At 39.6% G+C, this 25,200-nt stretch overlaps 2 protein-coding genes across 2 annotated transcripts in view; both read left to right on the top strand.

Moving 5' to 3' along the window:
• foxd5 (forkhead box D5) overlaps positions 1-87 on the top strand; it is a gene marked incomplete at both ends in the record, with an annotated part of 1,065 nt that extends 978 nt beyond the window's left edge. The window contains one exon of the mRNA XM_080038129.1: positions 1-87. This exon is cut by the window's left edge and continues 978 nt beyond it. Coding sequence (XP_079894255.1) covers positions 1-87 — 87 coding nt within the window.
• A 1,953-nt stretch (positions 88-2,040) lies between these two features.
• On the top strand, positions 2,041-25,200 carry pgm5 (phosphoglucomutase 5). The gene is made up of 11 exons (XM_080038440.1): positions 2,041-2,583; positions 4,367-4,529; positions 4,680-4,826; positions 5,609-5,734; positions 5,845-6,035; positions 6,685-6,839; positions 13,978-14,093; positions 16,552-16,687; positions 17,411-17,594; positions 21,825-21,962; positions 24,194-25,200. Exons 1-11 carry the CDS (start codon positions 2,326-2,328, stop codon positions 24,281-24,283), a joined length of 1,704 nt encoding a protein of 567 aa, XP_079894566.1. The 5' UTR covers positions 2,041-2,325; the 3' UTR covers positions 24,284-25,200.

The following is a 25,200-nucleotide window of genomic DNA, read 5'->3' as shown; positions in this document are numbered from 1 at the left end:
CCCAGGACTCCATACCGTCCTCCCAACATGCTGAGCACCGCTCCTTTAATACACGAACATCTCAGACTCGCTTACCCTCACTGCTGAAGAGACTTGTACAATGTAGGCTATGTTTGGTGCTATGTGAAGACACGTCAGTGTATAATTTCTCAAAGAAATGATTTAATTGCATGATATTTATGTGCGTTTACATTCAAAGTCTCTTTAAAGAAATCCATGTAAATAAGATTAATGGTATAATATATTTGTGCAGTGGAAAACGCTCGTTGATGAATTTGTTTTTATTATTGTTTTATTATTAAATAACGTGGCAAAAAATATCTTTGATGTTTAATTTTTGGAGTTCTTTGTTACTTAAAGCAGTACTTTGCAGTTTGTGTATTTATTTATGGGTTCAGGGCGCAGTGAAATTAGGCCTTCAACAGGGTTAGGTCTTTCAAATCAGATCAAAGTTTTTCCATATTGTGTAGATTAAACTCTGAAGTCGGCATACACTACATACATTTTACGCAGACAGTTTAAATTCAGTCAATCATTTAACCTTCATCCTTCAAACGTATTTTACTTAGATGGACTGCCGACGGGCTCGCTAGAGACCCCTAGCAAAAAATATTATAAGACACCACCATGAAAGAAAAATAATACATTATTTGTCTTCTATACACATTATTAGTTGTGTAAATAATGTAATCTGAGATTAAAACAACAGAGTATAATCATTTTAGGAGGGTTAAAGTTGCTATGACCCATGCGTAAAATAGGTTTTTAGATGGGATTATCAGTGTTTAATGGAAATATCAGAGTTTTAGAGTTACTCTGCTGTCTGTCAACTTCAAATTGACTAAGAGAGCTCCCCTACTCTCCCTGATGGTGTGTGATAGGCTACTTATAAGAAACTATGACCAATATAAACTCAATAGTTATTATGACGCATAGGCGGAATTACATTTGTATTTTTTAAAAGCATAAATTAGAAGAGAATCAAAGAAGAGTAATATTTCGTCACGAGGAACAAATTGATTGTCAAAGTCATGAAATATTTGAATGCTGGAATAAAACACGTCTGAGATATGAGAAATGACCCCAGAGGTTAAAGGGTTAAAGACTATTTATAAATGTGTCCCATTCTTAACTCTCGATTAAAACACATGTCGTTTGGTTGTTATGAATACATTATCATGGAGATAAAACGTTGGGGGGGTGGGGGGGTGCTCCAACATGCAGATAAATAAGGACGAGGGCAGCTTTAAACTTGAGGTCACCATTGATAAAATTAGCATCTGCATTAGGCCTAATTCTTATTCCAAAAACACCGTGAGAGAAGCATTGGCCTACATCACCATTCCATAAAACTTGAGTTTTTCTTTAAACATTAGGCTACAGGCCTACCGAACAGCTATTTAAATGGTTCCGTTTTGTGTTGTAAAGTTACAAAAGCCCTTTAAGTAGGCCTATCTTCTCCGTAAATATGTCTGATCTTTTGTCGTGGGATGACACATAAACGCTCTTTTATTCTAGGGAAAGCGTCAGTTCTGCCATTCTGCGGTCTCAGGGTGGCGCTGTTTACCAAATATAGGAACAGACATAAGGCAAACTTCTGGTGAAGGCCTCCCCTGCTCGTCCACAAGCGTGCGATGTCACAGACTCGATTCCCTTTTCTTTTTAATTTAAAAAGAATCAAATAATAATCATCGCAGAGACATTGCAGGGTCATAGGCCTATGTGGAGAGAAAGACTCTGAAACAAACGAATTTAAAATCAAAAGCCAAACTTATGGAGTTAGGTTTGGCTCATCCTGCTGGTCATTTCCCTCTTATAAACTCCTGTATGTGACCAAAGTCAGGGCTTAACACACACAGGCAGTGTCCGGTTGCAGACCGTTCCCTCCCGACACAATTCCCCCTCTAGCATCAGTCAAAACTCTATTTTTGGCCAGAGGCTCAGCTGATTGTGGGCCTTGAAGATTCTGTCCCTCCCTGATTTTTTTTCTCTTGCAGTCAGTTGTTCGAGCTTATTAGGAAAAGAGGGAGTTGTCAACCAGCAGAGGAAGAGTGTAGCTGAATGTTTAGTTCACAGGGATGCGGCTCTCTGGGCTGTAACACAGGCTGCCGAGGTGAGAACACTTTTGGCTTCTTCCATTATCTACCATTCATCCCCAGTGTGGGGCCGCTGTCACTGCGCTCCTACAGGGGACCGAAGAACAACTGACCAGCTCCAGCACGTACATTTCCGCGGAAGGATACCACCAGAAGCAAAACTTTTCTAAACCAACTTCAGTTTTTTTTTCTTCCATCGGCGTCCTCCCGTTGGGTCCCGACGAGGAGGATGGAGACGAGCCCCATCCCGGTGTTGACGGTCCAGACCGCCCCCTTCGAGGACCAGCGGCCCGGTACCAACGGGCTGCGGAGGAAGACGGCGGTGTTCGAGGGCAAGAAGAACTACCTGCAGAACTACATCCAGAGCGTGCTGTCCTCCATCGACCTGCGCGACCGGCAGGGCTGCACCATGGTGGTGGGCAGCGACGGCCGCTACTTCAGCCGCGCTGCCACCGAGGTGATAGTGCAGATGGCAGCTGCCAATGGGGTAAGAAAGGGAGGGTGCGACCAACAGTTATGACCATGACACACTCAGACAGTGACATGCATTTGTTCCACTGCATCACACTCCATTTTCCATTTTATTAACCACACCAGTAATGTTAATCCACATGTTTGAGTGCAATGGAGAGTCAAATTTGCCAAGAATGATTCTGATAGTCATGCCTATTAAGGTATTCACATTTTGGATTCGGGATGATGATTTGTTTATGTTGTTGCCCAGTGGTTCCCAATCATGCATGGTGCCAGAGGTAGCGAGATTCATCTAACGTCTCACTAAATAATTACAGAACAAAATTAAGATTATTTTTCAGACTTTTCAAACCATAAGGCCTACGTGAAAGTCTGATAAGGCAAAGATTAAAATCGTAGACAAGCACTTTGTGGTCAGGGCCCACAAAATGATCTAACCTTAGTATTAAGCAAGAAAAAAAGAATCATTGTTACAGCTCAAGAATACTTATTAATTGACCTGACCTCTCATTTATTAAACTGACGATATTACTGTTGGCAGAGGTTTTGCCATAACTTTCCCCAACATATTTTGAAGATGTAAAGCTTTATTTGTTTTCTGAATTCTGTAATTGCATTCCATTATTCACAGATGTCATTGGTCCACATTTGTGAGCATTAAACTCCTGGTTGACATATCCTGTTAGCTCATGCCTTTGAAAGCTTAAGCTTGTGTGAAAGTAATAATCTGTTGTATGGACACATGCAAGCCTTTCACCCATCCAGAAAATGTCAGTGTCAGCGTCAGATAAGTGAGTGGGATAGGTGGGAAAATTCCCCACAACTCATTTAAAAGGCCTGCTCTGAGATCTTTGTGATTGCTTTGGAAAGGTTCCAAAGGAAAATCTGAAGGGAGTATAAATTGTTTTTGTAGATCAGTCCACTTTTTTTCTGCTGGCCCAGCCAAATGTCTCTTGATGTCGACCTTATCAGCATTTCCATCCATCCTGCTCTATTTTCCTGCCTATGTATGCCCCATCCACCCCTGCATTTGTTCCACCTCTCCCAGGCTAAACCTTATGCTTTGGGGATCCCCTGTCCATTAACCCAATGTCACAATAGTGAAAACACTTACAGATCACCCACCCAATGCATGGAGTCTTACATAATACTATCTAAAAAATTATGGGAAAATAATAGGATGGTTTACATATGTTCTTAGGTTATTACTCACAACACAGTAAGTATTTTAACAAGTACATTTCTTGGGGTTTTCCCTCCCTTTCCTCGTCTGTCTCTCATATACACAATGCAACATGCCGAATGTTAGTAGGATACTGACGTCAGGAGCATGAATTCCTCTCCAGTGAGGACAGTTTTATTTAGAATAGCTGATACGCTGGAGGGAATTATGGGATGCTGGAGGTATTACCGCTTTAAAAGAAGCCTACAAATTATAAATAGAGTGCAGCTCCGTTATATAGGCACCCTCCCGGGGCAGATCGTTTGCTTTTTTAAAGCAGACTGTCAATTAGTCACCCATGGAATGATGAGGTGCTTTGGTCCTGTGTGTCGTTTCCAGTCCAAGTCAGACTGATGGGCTGCTGAACTTTCTCAGGCCAAGGCAGAACAAAAAAAAAAGTTTTTGTTCTTAATACTTCTTTTAGTGCTGTTCGTATTCACACAGCATTTGGGAATACAGAGTCGACCCCTAAACGTTCCTCTTGTATAAGACAATGTCTGGCTTATCAGAAAGCATTATCCCAGATTGATTTGAAACTGAAATTGCCTCTCTTTAATATCTGTGTGCTGTGCAGATTGGGCGCCTGGTAATCGGCCACAATGGCCTCCTGTCCACTCCTGCTGTTTCCTGCATCATCAGGAAGATCAAGGCCATCGGAGGGATCATCCTCACAGCCAGTCACAACCCCGGAGGCCCCGGTGGAGACTTTGGAATCAAGTTCAATGTGGCCAATGGAGGTGAGGGCTGAGAAAGGGGAATTTCCTTCTATTGGGAATGTTTTAAGTCAAAAGGAAGGGAATCTCAGGGCTTTTTTTACCAGACAAAAATGAATGCCAGTGTTTTAAGTGGTTTATGTATATGTATGTATGTCTTTGTCTGTTTGGTAGGCCCGTCTACGGACACAGTGATGGAGAGGATCTGCCAGGTGAGCCGGACACTCGAGGAGTATGCCATCTGTCCTGATCTCCGTATTGACCTGTCAAGGCTGGGAAGACAAGAATTTGACCTGGAGAACAAATTCAAACCTTTCAGAGGTACAACAGTCAGTCAGTCAGTCAGTCAGTCAGTCAGTCAGTCAGTCAGTCAGTCAGTCAGTCAGTCAGTCAGTCAGTCAGTCAGTCAGTCAGTCAGTCAGTCAGACAACACAATTTAGGCTTTTTGGTACCAGTTTCTAATAAATCAGGCTTTATAAAAGCTTTATAATTAGTATACTGATGCTTTAGTTATAACCCATTTATATATATTTTTTTAAACTCTTGGTTGCCAGGTTGTGAAAAATCCCAAACAATTTAAATTGATGATCTAAAGACTAAAATATACCCAGAGTTTACAACCTAGCTGCGGACTTTATTTGTATTAATGGATTGAAACTAATCTGCAGAGTTAATAAATGTTCTAGCTAACTGTTACCGAACCATTAGTTCGAACAATTCATAAAGTGTTTTTTTTTATTAAACATGGTACAATTCTTCGTTAGCATAATTTCTGGTGGTGTCGAATGAGAAATCTCATCATAAATGAGGCTGTGTGGCTCATACTTTAGATTATCCCTAGAAGTGAAAGTCCATCCAGGCCTTGGTCTGCATACTTTACCTCTACAAATACTTGCACACTGATTTGAGTTGCACACTGATGCTTGTACAAGCCATCCTTCTTTACACATGCATACAAATAATAATAATAATAATAATAATAATAATAATAATAATAATAATAATAATAATAATAATAATAATAATAATAATAATAATAATAATAATAATAAACAAACACAATGCCATGCCGTACTAATCGTCCCTTCCTTGTGTTTTTCTAGTGGAGATCGTGGACTCAGTGGAAGTTTATCTACAACTGCTGCGAAACATCTTCGACTTCAGTGCCATCAAGAGTCTCCTCACAGGACCGGGTCAGCTCAAGATACACATAGATGCCATGAGCGGAGGTAAGACAAATCATCATCTACTTTATGTGGCCCATCCCTCGAGCTGTTCTAAACGTTATTGGGAGATTAAACAGTTTTTTTGTCCCTTCTCTTTGCCCCTTGTGTTACAGTGATGGGCCCCTATGTACGTCGGATCATGTGTGACGAGTTGGGAGCTCCAGCTAACTCTGCTTTCAACTGTGTCCCCCTGGAGGACTTTGGGGGCCGACCTCCAGAGCCCAACCTGACGTACGCCACCTCTCTGGTCGACGCCATGAAAGGAAGCGACTTTGGCTTCGGAGCTGCATTTGATGCTGATGGGGTAAGACTGTTCAAGTCTAATTTTGACATTAGAGGACTGAACAAGTGAATAAAAATGGAAATAATCAATAATAAACAATAAACTAAAATTATGAAACAAGTGGACAGCTATAATAAAGTAATATTTACAAACTATGAAATCCAAACATGAAACACACCGTCTAATACTTGCTTTACCATTTCGAAAAGCAATTTCATCTGCTGAGTTTCTCTGTGCCCCACACTAAATATGTCACACATACTTTTATGAGATGATTTTGTGACATGACAGATAGTCGTGGTCCATTATCCTACTTCAAGCCTCCAGACAGTTCACATCTTGTGAATGTTCCAGCAAGGGAGATGGAGTAGATTTAAGAGAAACAATGGCTATGAATATTTGAAAAAAAAAACATTATTGGACACAAATTAGGGTAGGCCCCATCCCCTATTGATCCATGTCTCTTAAGCATATTTTATAATTATTTATTTATTATAATTTAGCAAACTGTTTATGAAAATTGGGATATTATATCCTTTAATATGACTTATAATTGCATAATAAGTCTAGCATTGTCTGATCGCATTTCTCTCTTCACATTAATATACAAAAAGTAATAACTAGTTACGTCAGCTGATTCACATTGTACCATATGTTGTGTTGTTGTCAGGACCGATACATGATCCTCGGAGAAAACGGCTTCTTTGTGAACCCGTCGGACTCATTAGCCATTATGGCTGCCAACCTTTCCGCCATCCCTCACTTCAGACAGATGGGAATCAAGGGCTTTGCCAGGAGTGTGGCCACCAGCACAGCCCTCGACAGGTATTACACACACTCAAGTAAGATAAGGGCTTTTGCCTTCTTCTGTCACACCAACTCAACCTCTGTCCAACAACTCCTGCAGCAGCCCAATCTCTAGAGAGGGACAACACTCTCACATCAAGACTCACCCACTATGAATAAGACCGTGGGATCACATACACACAACCCCCCACTCACATATTTACTCACAGCCTATAAATATTGTTGGTTATATAACACTAGAGCCGGGCACAGGGTGTTGAATGAGACGATGTGATCACAGCTAAAGTCATCCCCATTAACATTGTTCTAGTAGGAAGGATCCCGGCCCTTCAACAGAATGCTACTCAATGGAAATGCGTCATTTAAAAAAAACAAGGGATCTAACTATAGTTAGTTACTAATACTATATATCTATACATCTATATATATGTATATATATATATATATATATATATATATATATATATATATATATATATGTATATATATATACAGTATATATATATACCTGTATATATATATTATATATATTTTATATATAATTTTTATATATATATATAAACAGCTATTGACTATTGTCTTCAACAATGGGGAGAGACACACTTAAACATTATCTTATTCTACACTGGTCAGGGAAAAAACAGAATCGGTGTTGAATATCATAATGATATAGAATGTCAACATTGGCTGCAAGTATGAGTAGTATAGTATGAGGCTGACGTGAGTTGTACTTCCTCAACCTAGATTTGTGATGCACTATATAGTAGTATACTGTATGTAACCATATCTCCTGTGTTGGTACTGAACACTGCCAGGAAATATATTCACATGAAGATTACATGGGTTGACATATACAGAATGGGAAATATTTGAGTACACATGTTGAATGTGTGTGTGTGTGTGTGTGTGTGTGTGTGTGTGTGTGTGTGTGATAGTGAGTAACTGTGTGCATTAGTATGTGCTAGCACTTGGCAGACATTTAGGAAGTTAGCTCACTGCCAATCCTGATCTCTCGAGGTTTCACAATTACAGGGGAAAAATGATGCTTAGATAAGTGAAGTTGGTTGTTACATCACACAATAATTCTTTGTTTGTGCAGGGACTCTACACACACACACACACACACACACACACACACACACACACACACACACATGCACACACACACACAAACACACCCACACACACCAATTGGACAGTGTTGCGCTGCTCCTTGCCTAAGGCTACAGTATGTCTTATGATATTGAACTGTAATGATCACACTGAAAAGGCTGCTTGAAAGTTTTGCTCACACTGGCGCCATGTCAGCCTTGCCTCATTGAACACACACACACACACACACACACACACACACACACACACACACACACACACACACACACACACACACACACACACACACACACACAGTCCTGAGACTCAATTGTCATATGCACCCTGAGCCATGGACCACTCATACAACACACACTCCCACACTTGTACTTCCTTAATCATCCTTTTGTATACATGGCCTTTTCATTAGTCACTCTCTTCATCTCCCTATATGAAATGAAGCTCTGCTCTCTCAAAAATAAATGGCATTATATGAGATTTTCATTATTTTCCTGTTGAACCCAATTCTACCAGCCTGCTCTAGGGTATGCAGTTTTAATGCAAAGAACATCTACCTCCTCCATGAGCACTTAACTGATTATTACTGACATTGTCGCAGGACAGGGTCACACTTTGTTCACCTCTTAGCATCATACTGCCACCTACTAACACTGCTGTCTCTGGACGCGGCCTAATGCACATATCTGCATGTCTTTGACAAACTCCAGGAAGTGTTTAAGTACTTAGCAGTGTGGTGTTGGCCCTTAGAGCCAGACCAAGTGTAGGCCTTTTTAGGAGAGCGAGTGGCCGGTGTGTCTGTGTCTGTATGCTCAGTGTTTAGACTGAGCAACCCTCCCTGCTGTGTGTTTATACATAGTCAAGCAAACTGTGTTATAAAAGCCTTGATAAATTTGATGGTGGGTGTACACATACTGTATGTATCTGTGTGTGTGTGTCCAGTGGGACTGAGGGAAAATGACAGATATGAGGAGAACATATGTGTGTTCAGGAAACTGATTTGGATTCAGAGTTACAGGTGTTAAATGTCTTGTTCTTGGGCAGACTGAGGGGAGGGTGTTTTTCTTTCTTGAGTCTGAGGTCATGTCCTGAATCGTTGATTAGCACTGAAGTAGAGGGGTCAAAGGTTTAATATTGTGCTGTAGCCGAACTGTATTTTTTTTTAAAAGAAGGAAATGCTGTTGTGCTGGTTACTAGGACCAAGGCAATCACAAGAGTGTACTTTCTTGCAGTGGAGTCTTGTGTTTGGAGTCTTGTCTCGGAATCGACCCCATTTTTACTCTGCCTCAGACAGAGGTCTTGGATTTTATTACGAGACCGGTTAAGGCCACAATTGCGGGATATCTCTTAAAGCTGTAGCACGTAACTTTTTTCATTTAAATGAATGTCGGTTACATTCAAACCATTGCCAAATGAGTTGAGACAAAGTCGATCAGTTCCACAAAGCTCTCTCTGTATTTCTCAGTATGGCAGCGTTGACAAAATGATGTTGACGGGCCCGACACTTTGGCAGGAGCACAAAAGGCGCCCAATAAATGTTTTAGTTCATGAAAACCTGGACATTCAGCAAAAGGAATGAAATGCATGCGTGATCACCGAAGGCTTACCTCATGTAGATGCGCCAACAGTGTTGTTGTACTCACAGTTCCTCAAGGGGACAACAAAAGTTATGCACTATACCTTTGATACATTCCAACATGTATTAAAGCTATTAGTGCCACACTCCGCATTTTATCATAAGTGTGTCATTCAATGTGGGACTCTTTCTGGTCTTGACTGGGTCTTGCCCTGCCTTATTCTTAGGGTTGTCTGGGTCTCGATACATTCTGTCTTGGTCATGACTTGGTCTCTGTTTATGTGATCTTGACTACAGCACTGCTGTCTTGTACAGCTGCCAATGCTTAAGTGCTTGAAAGACATGATGTGCTACTACCACAGGGTGTGTTTTTTATGGATACATTTTTGTCCTATATGCACTTCTCATGCATTTTTGTATCTGTATGATGTTCTTCATGATGTTCTGGTGGATTGGAACAGAACATGAAAGCACAATAGGTTGGTACAGATAGATGAGATGCAACAAGGGAGTCATTTTGCTATTACAGAGCAGTGGTTTCAACCTGTTTCTGTCTAGGTTTTTGTCATGAAAAAATATTTTTAGTTGAATGGTTCAAGTTCACATTGGTACTGCTACCACATCCAACCATTTCCCCATAACGTTTGAGGAATGGTGCTGCTTCACATCTATTCTTATCCTCTTTCTGTATATCGTTCTTTCTAAACTCCAAGAGCAGACCAGTTTTGGTAGGACTGGACTTATGTCCCCCATGTTAAGTTGCCAAGGTTTAGTTAATGTAATGCTTAAAAATCTGACAAAGAAAAAGTTTGAAAGTCTTTCATCTGGCTCAAATGCTTTATTATTAACCAATATTTTAATAGGAAGCACGTTGCAGAAGGGAGCCAAATTAAACATAGGCTCAACAAACTTACTTCTCCCACTAATATATGGTTATTAGATGGTAAATGTGTTTCTAACACAGCTTTGGAAAAGCCTAGAGGCAAATGTTTTGAACTGATGTCAGAATTCCACTAAACAATATATCTTTTTCAGCCAGTCTTATTGCCATTTACAGAATCAATCTCAGCTTTGAACTTTGTTCTTAGTTAGTTTTTTCAGTGGTGGCCTCTATGACAACATATTCAAAAGTGTAAAGTGTCATTGTTATCTAGTGAGGGTTCAGGGTTCATGTCAGGAAGAACTCACATTTCAAGTCAATGGTTGCTGCATGCTGCACTGTTTTCTCTGAATGCCAGTCCAAAGCTTTTAAGACCAGGCTGAGCTCTCTTCAGAGGGCGAGGTGGGGAGAGAGGGCACTGGATGCTATGTTTGGTAAAATATCAAGCCAAGGCCACAATAAGGCTGGAAATAGTTCACTCTGCGGACACACAGAGACCTCATCCCTCACACTATTCTATCCCTGAGTATATTTACTGATGCATGAAAGACATACACTATATACAAAGATAGAGGCAGTGAGAAAACAAAGTAGATTATTTGATCAGTTTGCACATGTGCGTATTCCAATGGCTCTGAATTCATGCTGTGAGTGTGCAAGTGTGTAAATAAGTAAAACTTAGCTTTGTGCCAGGGAGTGAGGATTAATGAAGGTTGACATGAATTCATCGTTGTAGCCTCATCACTTGCTACATGCTGATGTCCCATGCTAAAGAGAAATGCACCAGACATGTCACACACTTATATACGTATAACTTAAATAAACCTAATTTTAGAAATTCAGTGTGATTTAAAGCCTACAATTGTTTACTGCTCAAACCAACTGATATGAAAATTGTTTCTGTAAACTATTATGTAATGAGTGACTAAGCTGAGGGGGTTTCAGAACAAAAATATGCCTAAATTCGAAAGGCCAATACTGCAATTGAGCTCTGTGCGTTGAACCTGCATTTTATATGATAAACACAGCTGACCACAATATCTGTATGCAAATGTTGCCTCTAACTAGTGTGAGGAAATGGACAACCATAGGGTGTAAAGACTTACATTTGATAGGTTACACCTTTACAAGGGGTGGGGGGGCGGGGGGGGGGGGGGGGGGGGTCGTGCCTTAAATAGAAACCTTCCAATCCTATTCTGTGTGGCTCCACTCATACTGGTCTGCCAGCATTTGCTTATTTTGGCAAAGCATGTGGAGAGACAGGCAGCATCCAGTGAGCCTGACTGGCCTTAAAATATGCTTTGTATCAGATTTGATTATGCATGTGATCAATTATAAATGTGTATGTTTGCTTTCTTTGCTAGTCTTCAAGAAGCTCGTACCAGTGGATCGAAAATTATCTCATTTTTTTCTGACTGTGATTTTGTTTCAGGAATGTTATATAATAAGTGTCCTGTAAAAAATAAAAAGGCTCCGAGTCTGTTTGTGCATGAAGGCTATGTATGGGTATCTGGGTTTTTCCCATCCCAGTGTGTGTGTGTGTGTGTGTGTGTGTGTGTGTGTGTGTGTGTGTGTGTGTGCTGTTTTTCACTTGAAGTTCAGCTGATATAATCATCAAACTAACTTGAGAAAACATGATTTGCACTATTGTCACACTGTCTTGCCCCTACATTTTTGCAACATTGTTTGAAAAGCGAACACTGGTAGGGGTTAGTGTGACTGCTTGTGTTGGCTGTGGACGTGACGCTTTATAACGTCAAGCGTTCGTCAGAAGGCCAGAGTTTGTGTTTTCTTTTAGGAATGCCAGGCTTTCCGTTCCAGCTCTGGCTTCCCCAGAGGGGAATACAACTGGTTACTCTTATTTGGTTATTCATCCCATCCTCATGTAAACAAATGTGCTGGGCACTACAGGGTTTATTTATATGCATGTTGATTGCGTGTACGTGCACCACCACTTAAAAACCCCTGAAACCCACCCACATTCACGTATACAGTACATTGCCCTGGGAATTCAACATCACTCCACAGTACAAGCATTTGAGACTGACAGTTCCACATGTTTGGTTCTTCAGGATCAACAACTGTTTTATTGCTTTGAATATTTTAGTTCAGTGTTTACATTTTGTGTGATTACTGTGGAGGTGTGTATGGTGTGGTTGAGGAGTGATCTGTTAGGAATTGGACTGACACTGGGTAGTTGCTGCAAATTAAGGCTATACGTATACACCTGGAGATGCTTTTTCAAAAGATTCCACTCTGGAACCTGGTTTTAAAAGTTTTACGTTTTAAAGCCCCCAAAAAGCTGTCTTCGTGTTAATGAACGGCCCCAAACCAAAAAATACTTTTGCGTTTAGTTGAAACGTTGCCGTGTAAACGGCCCCTAAATAACCAGCTCAAATGACTCAAAACAGAAGACAAAGTTGTTCCCCCTCACCTTGCTATCACCAGTTTGACTTGCCTCTGAGGTACACTGGATTTTCGCGCACAGGATGTGTTTTTGGTCACTTTGTCTGAAATGCTGAAACATTTTAGTTTGGTTACTTTGTTTATAATCAACAAGAGCCTCCATTAGTCAACTGAACAGTAATATTTAAGTGAGTTTAATAATGAAAGAGCAATTCATATTTCTGTATCATTCAAGGACTACAGCTCAAATGAGCAGGGCCATAGTGGCGATATTGGATATAATGAGGTTATGAGTAAAACATTTCTTTGGTATGTCTCCTGTTTTGGTGCTGACAGGCACTTTGCAGTGGGTTTGTCAGAGATCTTTCTCTGAGAATAGCTGCATGACCTCCTTGTCCTTATCGACAGCTACAACCTAGCCCATGAGCCTTTGACACTGTAATGGCTGACTCACACGCCAATACTGAATACAAATTGTAAATTACAATAACAAACCGCTCATTGATGATAGTTGAACAGAGGCTAACTAAAAGAGTGATTGGGATCAATGTTGGCTCTATGTCTCTAAGTAATTACTACTGACTTAGTTTATTTAATACTTTTCATGTTTTATCTTTGTCAAGTTTGTAAAACCTTTTCTAAATGTGCCATTTTATAATCACATTTCTGTTATTCCATTGTATTCAGCCAGTTACTTTAATTTGCATTACAACGTTCTATTAGAATTCCGCTTTGCTCTTTTCCCCTACAGTCAGTTTCTTGGCACTCCCTCTCATGTTTTACTCTCTTATATATTATACTGTGCTGTCTGCTCCTTTGTCCCTCCCAAGGACCCATACATACATACACATACATATTCACACACATTTGGTACACACACATACAGCACGTGCTCCCTCTGTTCCTCTCCCTATGCATGGCTCAAGTTCAAAGCAAACAATAGCTAAAAGGTTGACTCACTTTGTTCTTGCTTGCTTTGCCTCATTAAGTTATTGGATGAGCTGCCGGCAGATTATGCCTGTCATAGAGCATTTAGTTTGCTTGATTTAAAAGGTCGGAGGATTGTTATCGCCTTATCAGAACTGCGAGACGCTGGCGCAAGATATTAAAGGGATAAATGCATTGTGTGATTGTGAGCATAAAGTACTTGCTTTGTTTTTTCATTTCTGTCTTTCCCTTTGTAGGGTAGCCAAAGCCATGAAACTGGCCCTGTACGAGACTCCCACTGGCTGGAGGTACTTTGGGAACCTGATGGATTCTGGGCGATGTTCCCTCTGCGGGGAGGAGAGCTTTGGGACAGGTACAAAGTTTGGAATGTTAATGTTAATGTCATCAATACATACAATCCAATTAATACAAATACAAGGCCAGGGAGCAGCATATTGGTTTGTGAACAGAAGATTGATATGATTCCTTGGACTGGCTTGGAAAATGTGAGTGGGTGTGTGACTGGGAAAAAATCCCTTCCCCTCAGCAGCAACTGTTGTTGAGGTGCCTGCAAACAAGGCCACTGCTAGAAGACTGCCCTGGCCAGCTGCTGCTTACTGTGAATATGCACCAGGGACTGGCTGAAACACTCATACAGTGAGAATGTCCTGTCAAATTTCCCTCAAAATCCAAGGTAAATTGCAGTTTATTGAAACTATGGTCCTATTTTTGTACTTTTGCCCATCATTGATAATGCATACAAAAACTCTCTACTCACCAAAGTAATTTAAGAGATCTGGGACCAAGTTGATATCACTACAATGAAGTCAAGTGGACATATTGAAAAACCCAAATACTTTGGGGATGTGTCAAACACAGTGCATTCCCTAATGATATTGAATTGCGTTGCAGTACAATGTAAGCCGGATACAACTATTTACCGCAGCCATTTGTGTCAGTACGCCTGGTGTGCCAATGCAGTATCATTGAAGTGAATGAGAGGTTATGTTTTTTTACGCAGTGCTAATAATAATAATATAATGGCTAGAGCAAAAGTTGAAATGCCAGAAATAATTCATCATTGCCCAGTAAAAACCTTTGCATGCCTAACTGCAGGCAAGCCAAGTCAAGTCAGTTTTATTTCTATAGTCTAATAGAAATACAAATTAGCCTGAAAAGCTGATTCCTGGCCCCTCGGCACAGTATAGGTCAAATTTGAACCAGGGAATCAAAAAACAATCATTTACACTGAACTTGACTACCCTAGGGGTTTGTTTAACACCTGTATCACCATCTGACCGCTCGTGTTTCTCTCCCATTATTATACAGTGTACAATATTAATATCAGCGATACGAATGATAAACCAAAACTACAAAAATAACATCCAAGTGATAATGTAGTCAGCATCTGCATCAATGTCCCCATTCCATCAATTCTTCTGTACACTCACCAGGTCTGGAGATGTAAGCTATGCATCCTAGCTCCAGTCACAGATTTGTAATAGATGTGGGGGTTGTGATCCTGACTGCATGTGTAAATAATCCCCATTCTTCTGCTATAAAAGGAGACTCCCTGAATCCCTTGCAACATGCAGGCGGGTCTCCAGCAGCAATGTTTTCTGTGAATGCAAACTGAAAACGCAGTCACACACATACACACATGGGCAGGAAAATATAAACATCTGCCTGTCCTCTGCCTTTCCTACTGCCTATCTCAGATTTTTTTCTGATCTATTTTGATTTCAGTTTTACCCGTGTCTGTCTCTTTATCGATTAATTATTTGGTTTTCCTCCTCTGCGAGAAGAGAAATGTCCGTGGTGCGAACAGGCAAGGAGAAAAGAGAAACTTATGAGAAAAGAGAGAAGAAAAGTTTGGAGAGTCCAGATATGAGAGGTATTGACGAGGAGGAGGAGATAAAATGGAAGGAGCAGAGACGCAGGGGGAGAACTGAGGACTATGGGAGAGCGTACTCGTTGTCTACCCATGTATGGCCAAAAAGCTCTGAGTGAGCCCTGAGCACTAAATCACCCAAGCTGTTCACCACCCCTGCTCTTTACTAACTCTCATACACTTACTCAGTCACACACATCACAAACTATTATTCATTTTGCCATTCTTTTTTATTTATATTTTCCATCCAAGTTTTGTAATATTTTTGTTGCTTTGATCATATTATACTGTTCTGAAAATAGCTAATGCCAGCATCAGAATGTAAGTAAATGAACACAAATGCAATTATGAGAGGTATGTTTGTTATTATGTGTCTGAAAAGACCATCTTTAATGATGAGATATTTTACAATGTGAATGTACAGAAAGGAAGACATGTGGGGACATAGAGCCAGGCAGTGCACTTCTTGTTTTCAGAAATAATTGTGTTTTCCATTAAAAATAGACATAATGACACCTTTCATGTTCTTCTTATAAAATAAATATACGTGTTTAACTTAAAAAGATCCCTATCGGTTGAGTCCATTATCTACTGCAAGTTCTGCTGAGTAAGTATTACTTACTACATATTCATTATTTTTGTTTTAAATGTCAGTGTCCCCTTAACAGATACCTTTACTGTGCAGCTGTTTTCGAGTACCTACAGACGGATAGCTCCCCAGTGAAGGAGACTGATCCAGGGTGTGAGCTTCCCCTGTGTGTATGTGGTTCAGGGTGGGAAGGCAGGGGACAATATATTTGAGTGGGGGATGTTTGGTATGTCTCCAAGACCGGCAACTATTTCTGGTTGTCTTGTGTGACACCAGAGTTAAATCAGGCACACAGAGTTGAGAAATGTACAAAGAGCTGTTGTATTTTGAGTATTTTCTTTCTCCTTTCAGGTTCAGATCACATTCGTGAGAAAGATGGCTTGTGGTCGGTGTTGGTGTGGCTGTCCATCATGGCCGCAAAGAAACAGGGTGTGGAGCAGATCGTCCGAGAACACTGGGCCAAGTTTGGCCGTAACTACTTCTGCAGGTAAATCAGCAAAAAAAAACCTTCCTGAATATAGAGCAGGGGGGCTTTATTGGACTACCCTTTATATAACCGTGGAGCCGCTTTTCTTGTTCGAATACATGATCTGAGAATGACTTCATGATTCCATTTTCCCAAAAGTCTTAATCCCCTAGTATCCCCAACCAAAGCCAAATGTGTCTCCCAGGCCTTCACCTTCGTCCATTTGTACTGCGGGCCTCCTCCCTGGTTGTCATTGGTTCTTATTTTAACCTCTCCCCTGTGAGAGGCAGGGATAGTCACTGTACGGCAGTCGATGTTCCCACAGAGAGATTCTTGTCATGTGAAGTGCAGATTTCCCACACCATGCAGATGGAGAGGACGCAACAGGACAGGCCAAGGATCAGAACCCCAAAAAAATTCCTTAAAACACAAAAAAACATCTGTCATCGTTTTGAGGAAAAATGTGTCTCTTTAAGTACCATCCTAATACCATAGACTGGCTCGACTTACTTCTTGACCTTGTTAAGGCGTTAAACCAATTAGAATAAGTCTCTGAGAAAACATTTGTATTACATTTAAAATGCAGAAAATGTTGGTTTTATCTAAAAAAAAATCCTCAAAGCATTTCCTCTTTCTGCTTTCTAACGTCAGGTGTTGTTTCAGTGCCCTTGTATATATTTGTACAACAGTTGTTTTAAGTTTCTAATTGAGCATTTGCGTGTTTGTGTGTTGCTATTTTTTCAGATTTGACTATGAAGGCCTGGACCCACGCGCAGCTTTTTACCTGATGAGGGATCTGGAGTCAGTGATCTCAGACAAGGCATTCACCAGCCAGAAGTTTGCCGTCGGAGACCATGTATACAGCGTGGAGAAGGCTGACAACTTTGAGTACCTCGACCCCACGGATGGAAATGTGGCACGACACCAGGTCAGTCTGGGCTTCCACAATTCTCATTTTGACCAGGGATTTATGACCATCGATCATACTGGCAGAAATGTATCACCCTGTGTTTGATGGTTACCATTAAACACCATGCTACTACCATGAGCATGAATGTCTAAAGTCAGAAGACAAACGGGGAAGTGTAGCAGGAAACATGGCTGAACATTGTTCGATTGTCCATCCCACAAATATTACATTTACAAAAAGTAAAAGTAAAGTAAAAAATTGCAAACACAGCACAAAAGCAGACAGACCTGATGAACTTTTCTTTAGCCTTACAGAAATCTATTGAAACATTGACAATAATTTATATTTTCTGTAACAAAATAAAACACAATAGCCAATATGACACCTCCAAAACACAGAGTAAATGGCACTCTTTAACATGTTAAAGCGTGTGTTCAATTAAATTCAAATCACTTTATTCGTCATTGTGGACAGACTGTTAGGTAATCTTTTGATTTTTTTAGGGGGTGATCAGAAAGTGTGGTTCAAGTCAGTTCCTTGGGTTTTCATGAGGTCAGGTTTACCCGAGGACATCTTAAAGAATAAATGAACACACACTTACACCTCCTCTGTGCTCTTTCATACACATGCACTCACTCATCAGCCTTTTGTGAGCTCTAGACCACCCACGATGCTCTGATGTTGCCTTGGTCAGGAGAAAGGTTCCATGTTTGGACATGAGTATATCTTCCATTTGAAACCATAAACATATGCATACACACACATCACATACCTCAGATATCCCCCACACTGATAACTCCCTCGGTGGGATACCCTCCCTGCCAGCCCCTTCCCCCTTCCATCTCTGGGACGTTTACCCAGCTGACTCCCTATGTTCAGCCCAGAAATGTGTGGAAACTCATTCCTGGCGTCAACACTTCTTAGCCCCTGCCCCACCTAATACCACATACAAGCACTGTGCATTTCGGGGCGTAGCCTTCTGTCCTTTAGTCAGGTTGTTCCTGTGCACTAGTGTGAACACACATGCAAACACTTTCATGGCCTACACGTGTTCACACTTGTGTGTTTACCGTGCAATGTTGTGCTTACAGTTTGGTCCATCCTCAGCACAAATTAAGGTCTCCACCTTGTTACCATGGTTACAGAAGCTCCAAAGCTAGTTAGTCTGTCACCCCAAAATGTGACGTAAACTCACAGGCAAATCCTCAGTATCCCAGTCGCCCCAGTGTATGTTATTACAGCACACATTCCTCCCAGGACAGAATTATATCTGCTGTCGTCTCACTTGCTGTCTCTCCACTGCAAGTGTGTTTTGAAGGGGGGAAATGTTGGGGCACACACACACACACACACACACACACACACACACACACACACACACACACACACACACACACACACACACACAGGGTATGGTGGATTTACACAACATGGTATTGCAGCCTTTTGTAGTTGACTTCTGAATTCCTTCTGCATTGTTTGCATATCTCAGACAGAAAGAAGATACAGTTGATGGATAGATAGATAAAAATCATGGCCAATAGAGATTACAGAAACAAAAAGATTCTGCACAGTTGTCGGGTAACCTATTATAATATGCAGTGTGCAAAAAAAAATGCTTCCCTGTGCATTTAACCTGCTAAGGAAATATGCTTTGTTATAATGATTTACAGTCTTTGGCTTATATTTATTAAATGTCGATTTAAATTTGTTTGGTCTGTCTGTCTGTCTGTTTACTATTAACGTTCATATTGAAACATAAAATAACAATATAATGCAAGTATCATTTAACAACACAAAATAACATTAATTACACAAAAATTGGACACTGCCATAGCAGTGAACTGACATCTGCGACGCTAACCCCCCTGAAGGGTTTACCTCAAGTTATTTCCCATCAAGACTTAGTGACTACGGCTTCATTTAGTGAAAGAAGTGTTAATTACCAAGATGTCATATCACTTAACAAAAAGATTTTTTTTTTTATTTGAAGATTACCGATAACCGGAAAATCGACAAGTTAATTTAGTTTTAGCTTTAGGTAAGGCTATGGCTGGCATTCTCGCTAGCTGTACACACTTGGTTGGCTGTCTCTTAGTAGCAGAGAGTGCAGTTATGGCTTTTGGCTCAATATTGTATTGTAATACATGTATATGCCATAATCATTTATATCTAGTAAAATAAATATTTTAAAAAACTGATGTTCTAATGCCATTTTGACTCTAAATGTAGTTCATGCAAATGTGTTTTGCATTTGTATAGCAATATAGATAGACATAGACAGACAGTCACACAATGTGGCTGGTATGCACACCTCTCAGGACCACTAAGCTTTACAGTGGGGCATTTTTTAACAGGCATTAGTCAGCCTCCTGATAACTACTCTATTGATAGAGCTGAGCTGACACGCTTGCAAAAATACAGACCGACAGACAGACTGGCGGACAAGCGGACATCTCTTATTATCTCTGTCTCTTCTCACTGGGACTTTGGCATGTTATGCTCCCAAGCCAGTAAGATTAGCAGGGGGAGGGAGAGGGGGTCCAGAGTTACTTTTATTACTACAATCGATGAAGGATGAAGCTGGGGGACACTTTAACAATTATGCACCCACTTGATTTTTCTTACTCATATAATCCTTCATGAAACTCTTCTGTCTTATACTTAAGAGAATATATATTCCATATGCCGATATGAAGACATGTAGTGTCTAAGTGATGGATAAGAGCAATTTGATGACACTATTTTGGACGGTTGAAGCACAGTCAGTCAAGTTAATCACATGATCATGTAGAAAGTGTCCAGGCCAGGGTGTGTTTTATTATAACCACCGGGCGATTTGTTTCTCGTCCCTTCTCCTGGTTTGAGCTTGACTTTTGCCTTATTGGGAGAAGGGAAGAGGCACTGTGGAATTTAGGACAGATATGAGTCATCACAGATCCATTAGTCAAAGAGTCTTATCTTCTGTATGTCCGCCAGAGCCAGTTGTAGTTTGCTGCTCCAATGCAACAATATCCTTTTTTTTCTTGAAAATGCTGAGGTGAAGTTCAACAGAGTTAACTGTAGATGCTGTTATGGGATTTGAAAATGTGACTACTGATTTATACATTAATGTCAAAGCAAGATTTTAGTGTTGTAGTTGTTTGAACTGGAGCAAATTATTTTGTACAGGACTGCAAACAAGGATTATTGTTAATCAAACAATTAATCGATTGATTGTTGGTTTGTATACATTTCAGAAAATAGAAATAGAAAAATCACTTTGTTATATTACATTACATTACATAGACCATAGAGAACATTCTTGTCTTGTCCAACCAACAGTCCAAAAACGTAATATAATTAGAAATAAATGAAGGTTATTAAAAAGAAAAGCAGCATTCGATTAATTGATGGATTTACTATTTGTTTCAGATGTTCTTGTATATGCCGTTAGGTTGTTTAATTTCAGTTTCAAGCAATCATTCATGTGTTTTGTATGCCAACATCTCAATTGGTAATGTAACTTGTGTAACTAAAGCTATCAAATAATAATGTAATAATAGAAACTGCACTTAAGGCAATCGTGCAATATGTCCCCGTAAAAGTAGGAAGTTGCATGTACAACAAAGATTCAAGCAAAAAATAAAAACCTCAAATTTACACTGAAGCACATTATTTGAGTTAAGGTACAGTACCTACTTACATTCCGCCACAGATGGCTAGTAAAATGTGGTATGTAAGCATGTAGTTAGTTAGTACATAGTACATACATACAGTATAGGAAAGGATTCCTGGTTCAACACATCCCACCAAAACATACACTTATAGGGACATCTAGTGGATGTTTGCAATTACTGCACATTTAAGAAATATAGTCCTGTCTGAAGATATTTCTCTTTACTGACTCATAACCATTTGTTGTGGAATGTTACAAATAATTACTACTGTATTTAAATCAAAGGGGTAGATACACCTTGAAATATAATTGTCTGTTACCAAAATAAGTATATTACTTTGTGAAAGCTCAAAATGTGTTTCAATATGGTATGATATGAAGTTGTAAATTTAGTTTAGTATGGAACGCCAATTGGATTATTTGTGATTGTGTCTCCAATGCATATTATTATAAATGAGTACTATTTATTTATTTATTTATTTTTAGCTGCTTTTGACATTTTATTTAATTTCAGGGCACGTCTTTTGCATCTTTTAACTTGTGTAGGTAATAACTGATAATAAACCCACATTATTGTGTACTTTCCCTAGGGTTTAAGGATCATCTTCTCTGACGCAGCCCGGCTTGTGTTTCGGATGAGCGGGAGTGGCGGAGGGACGGGCGCAACCCTCCGCATTTACGCTGAGAGCTTCGAGAGAGACCCAGAGAGACACAACAGAGAGACACAGGTAGGCTACAGAGAGAGTGCCATGTTATGTCTGCAAGATAAAATATGTTTATCATCCACAAGTGTGTATCTGGGCTCTTCCACTTTGAGTGTGCTATCACCTATAGTTTTTCTTTTGTCATCATTTTGCCATTATGTTAGCTTTTCCTTCCTGTGCCTTTTTAAAACTTGAATTCGCCAAAGAATTGTACTGAAACTTTCCATCATAACTTGTTTTGAAGCCAGATTTAGTTTAACCGTGACTTGTATTTGCGGTTTTGACCTTTAGATTTTGATCTGTGGTTTGTATTTCATTGAACAATAAGGAGAAAATACAGTGATCTCCAGGAGTGCTACAGGAGTGCTAATACCGCCTTGATTGCCATCATTGTGATGGTGAAATGGCATTTCATGATCATGTAATAATGTCGTATAATGCAGCCTCATGTGACACAGTCAAAGTTGACTGACCTGTAGACTTTGGAATTATTAATGAACCCCAGCTTCTCGTGTTGTCATGGATGTCGGAATAGAACGCATACTTTGTACTTTAAGCTGCAGTGATCATGATTGCAAGACGGTCTCGTTTATATTCAGCCTGGCCACCTCACCGTACAACATCATCTAATAATGTGTGCTTTTAATAGGACTACACACCCTATTTTGAGCAATTCTTTCCTACATCAACAAGTCAAGCATTACCGTTTCGTACAAGCTATCATTTAAATTTATGAGATGGCACAATCATCACCTCATTCATTATCTATGTAATGATTAAACATCAAAGAGACAACACGCATTTAAAGATCATGACCCCAATTTATAACCTCCTGAAAAATGGATTCATTCATCAAGTATTAAACAAAATTCCCGCAAACACAGATGTAACATCATAATACATGAATATACCTTAAAGGTTTTAGCTGTTATAGATTTGAGCTAGTATGTTATCTACCATTACTATTCGATCATAAATTCAATTCAATTCAAATTCAATCCTAATCATTCTTCCCTTTGACCCGACACACATAAAGTACATCATCAAACATGACATATATGATAAGACATCAGGCTTCTTAGGCTGGGTTAAAAGCACTGCAAATGCTTTTACATTCGGTCAGGTGAGCACAGGAAATGTCCTCCCTAAGCAACATTGAAGAAAGGCCCAGAAGTCCCTTTCCATCTCTATATACTAAGTATGTGCTTCCCTGCACAACAAAACAGAGACTAGGTCGATGTGTGCTTGAAGAGTCACTTATTACCCATTGTAATTTAGACAGAGAGCCTCAATGCTCTCATTGTTATGGTATGTATTATTAATAGTTGCCAAGGGTGCTTTGAATATAAAATTCTGAAGACAGTGTTGGAATGGTAGGTGATATAATGCAAAATGAAGTCGCTCCTGTTATGGAAAGATCGAATTAAGCCATTATACCTAATGACCCTTCCAAAAAAGGCAGAGTAATACAAAAATACATAGAAACAGTACATCAAAACATAAAACAATACAAGTTATAAAAGGAGCAATAGCAAACCAATATCCAAAAAACTATACTTTTCTTATTTTCATTTTCGGGTTATATGATATGTCCAGAACGTTGTCCCTCTCTTCTAGGTAACTTCTTCCAAACTCACCCATTTTTCCTATGACAAACTAATGGCCGGCCAACCAACTGAGCAGAGAGATCTGCTGTCAATCATCTCATGCAAATTCCAAATGTTTCCTGATTGGAAAACATCAGCAAATCCTTATTGAATTATCTTTGTTAAAGCTGGGGTATATGATTTCTGATTGGTCAAAGTTAACATGAGCTGACACTTTGACCAATCAGAGAAAGGCTCCGATTATCTGTTCTTATTGGCTGTTGGGACTGTCATTCACTTTGGCACGACTTTGTTGGTGTAGAGCGTGTCAGGGAGGGACCATAGAGGAGGAACCAAAGAGAACAAGTGGGGCGGTTGAGGTATTTGGATTAGAATCTCTATCCCAACTGACATTTTCTCCCCAAATCCTCCACACCAGCTTTAAGTTTACACATATATTCTAGTCTATTTGGTTCCAGGTTCCTCAAAATATTTGATTTGATTTGTAATTTATAATGATAGAATAATTCAATACTAAGAATAACATTCAGAGAAAATATGTTGAGTAAACTAACTGCAGGCTCTGAAAAAGTAAACAAATCTCCCTAGTTTGAAACTTGCAAAGTGCACCTTTAAACATTTTTGTGTGATGTGTTTCCCTATCCGCAGGTGGTTCTGGGTCCTCTCATTGCCATTGCCCTGAAAATCTCCAACATCCACGAGAGGACAGGACGCCGCGGCCCCAACGTCATCACATAAGCAGCCCCGGAAAGCACCCACTCACAGAGAAAAACACCTTCTAAAAAAAATACTCCTTCCTGTGCCTACCTGCCATTCACTTTCTCCATAACTTAATTTGCTTTTTCCGTTAAACTATGACTAAATTAAGGATGCTGCTTACTGCTGAGGTTAATGTTGCACACTGTTCTTGCAATTGTTTGATCGAGCACTATCATCTGTCAGCTATCAAAAACACAATAAAAATAACTAAGAATATTCAAGTCTAAACTAGGGAAGCTATTTAAATAATGCCATTGATGGAATAATGAAATATGTGTAAACAGCAAACATACAGTATTATGAATGTGCAGACTGACTGTAAATGTTTATAGATTGCTTTAATCAAGAACCTATTGACTAATGGAGCCTAAGAGAGTTGTCAGTTTATTTTAATTCCCCATGCTGTTACTGTAAATGTATAACAGTGGAGTGTTCGCTTTACATATCGCCTGTACCTGTCCTCTCATATACTGTATGTCAGTCGTCTTCTCTCTCCAACCATTTCATACAGAAGTAAAAACAAAACTTTTGTCAAAGTGTAAAATAAAAATAGACATCACAAATATGATTAATAGACCAGTACATTTAATTACTGTTAGTTAATGTTTCATATAAGATTAATGTTAATCTTGCTCCTCTGTTAAGTAAAGGGACGTGGTCAGACTCATGTTTATTACCTAAGGACAGGGTACATAAAATGTAAAATAACAAAATGGCAAAATAAGTCACAGCTAACGAAAAGGATTTATATATTTTAGATATAGTTTGCTAACTGGGCTTCTCCTAAATATTTGAATTTGTTGATGTCAGTTTGCACCTTTGAGAATGCTGTATAACCATGTTTTGAATGTATAATTATTTTTTTTAAATTCCAAATAAACCTTTTTTTGTGTGTA

Source organism: Ammodytes marinus (genome assembly GCF_949987685.1).
Source record: "Ammodytes marinus genome assembly, chromosome: 2".
In the NCBI taxonomy this organism is placed as follows: domain Eukaryota; kingdom Metazoa; phylum Chordata; class Actinopteri; order Uranoscopiformes; family Ammodytidae; genus Ammodytes; species Ammodytes marinus.
Note: the sequence above shows the minus strand (reverse complement) of the source record. Positions and strands in the feature narration are given on the sequence as shown.

Bases quoted from the DNA above. Each gene is read 5' to 3' on its own strand.
- pgm5 (XM_080038440.1), top strand. From the start codon at position 2,326: ATGGAGACGAGCCCCATCCCGGTGTTGACGGTCCAGACCGCCCCCTTC. The intron at 16,688-17,410 runs GTAAATCAGCAA...CTATTTTTTCAG, and splicing joins GGCCGTAACTACTTCTGCAG to ATTTGACTATGAAGGCCTGG. The intron at 17,595-21,824 runs GTCAGTCTGGGC...TACTTTCCCTAG, and splicing joins GAAATGTGGCACGACACCAG to GGTTTAAGGATCATCTTCTC.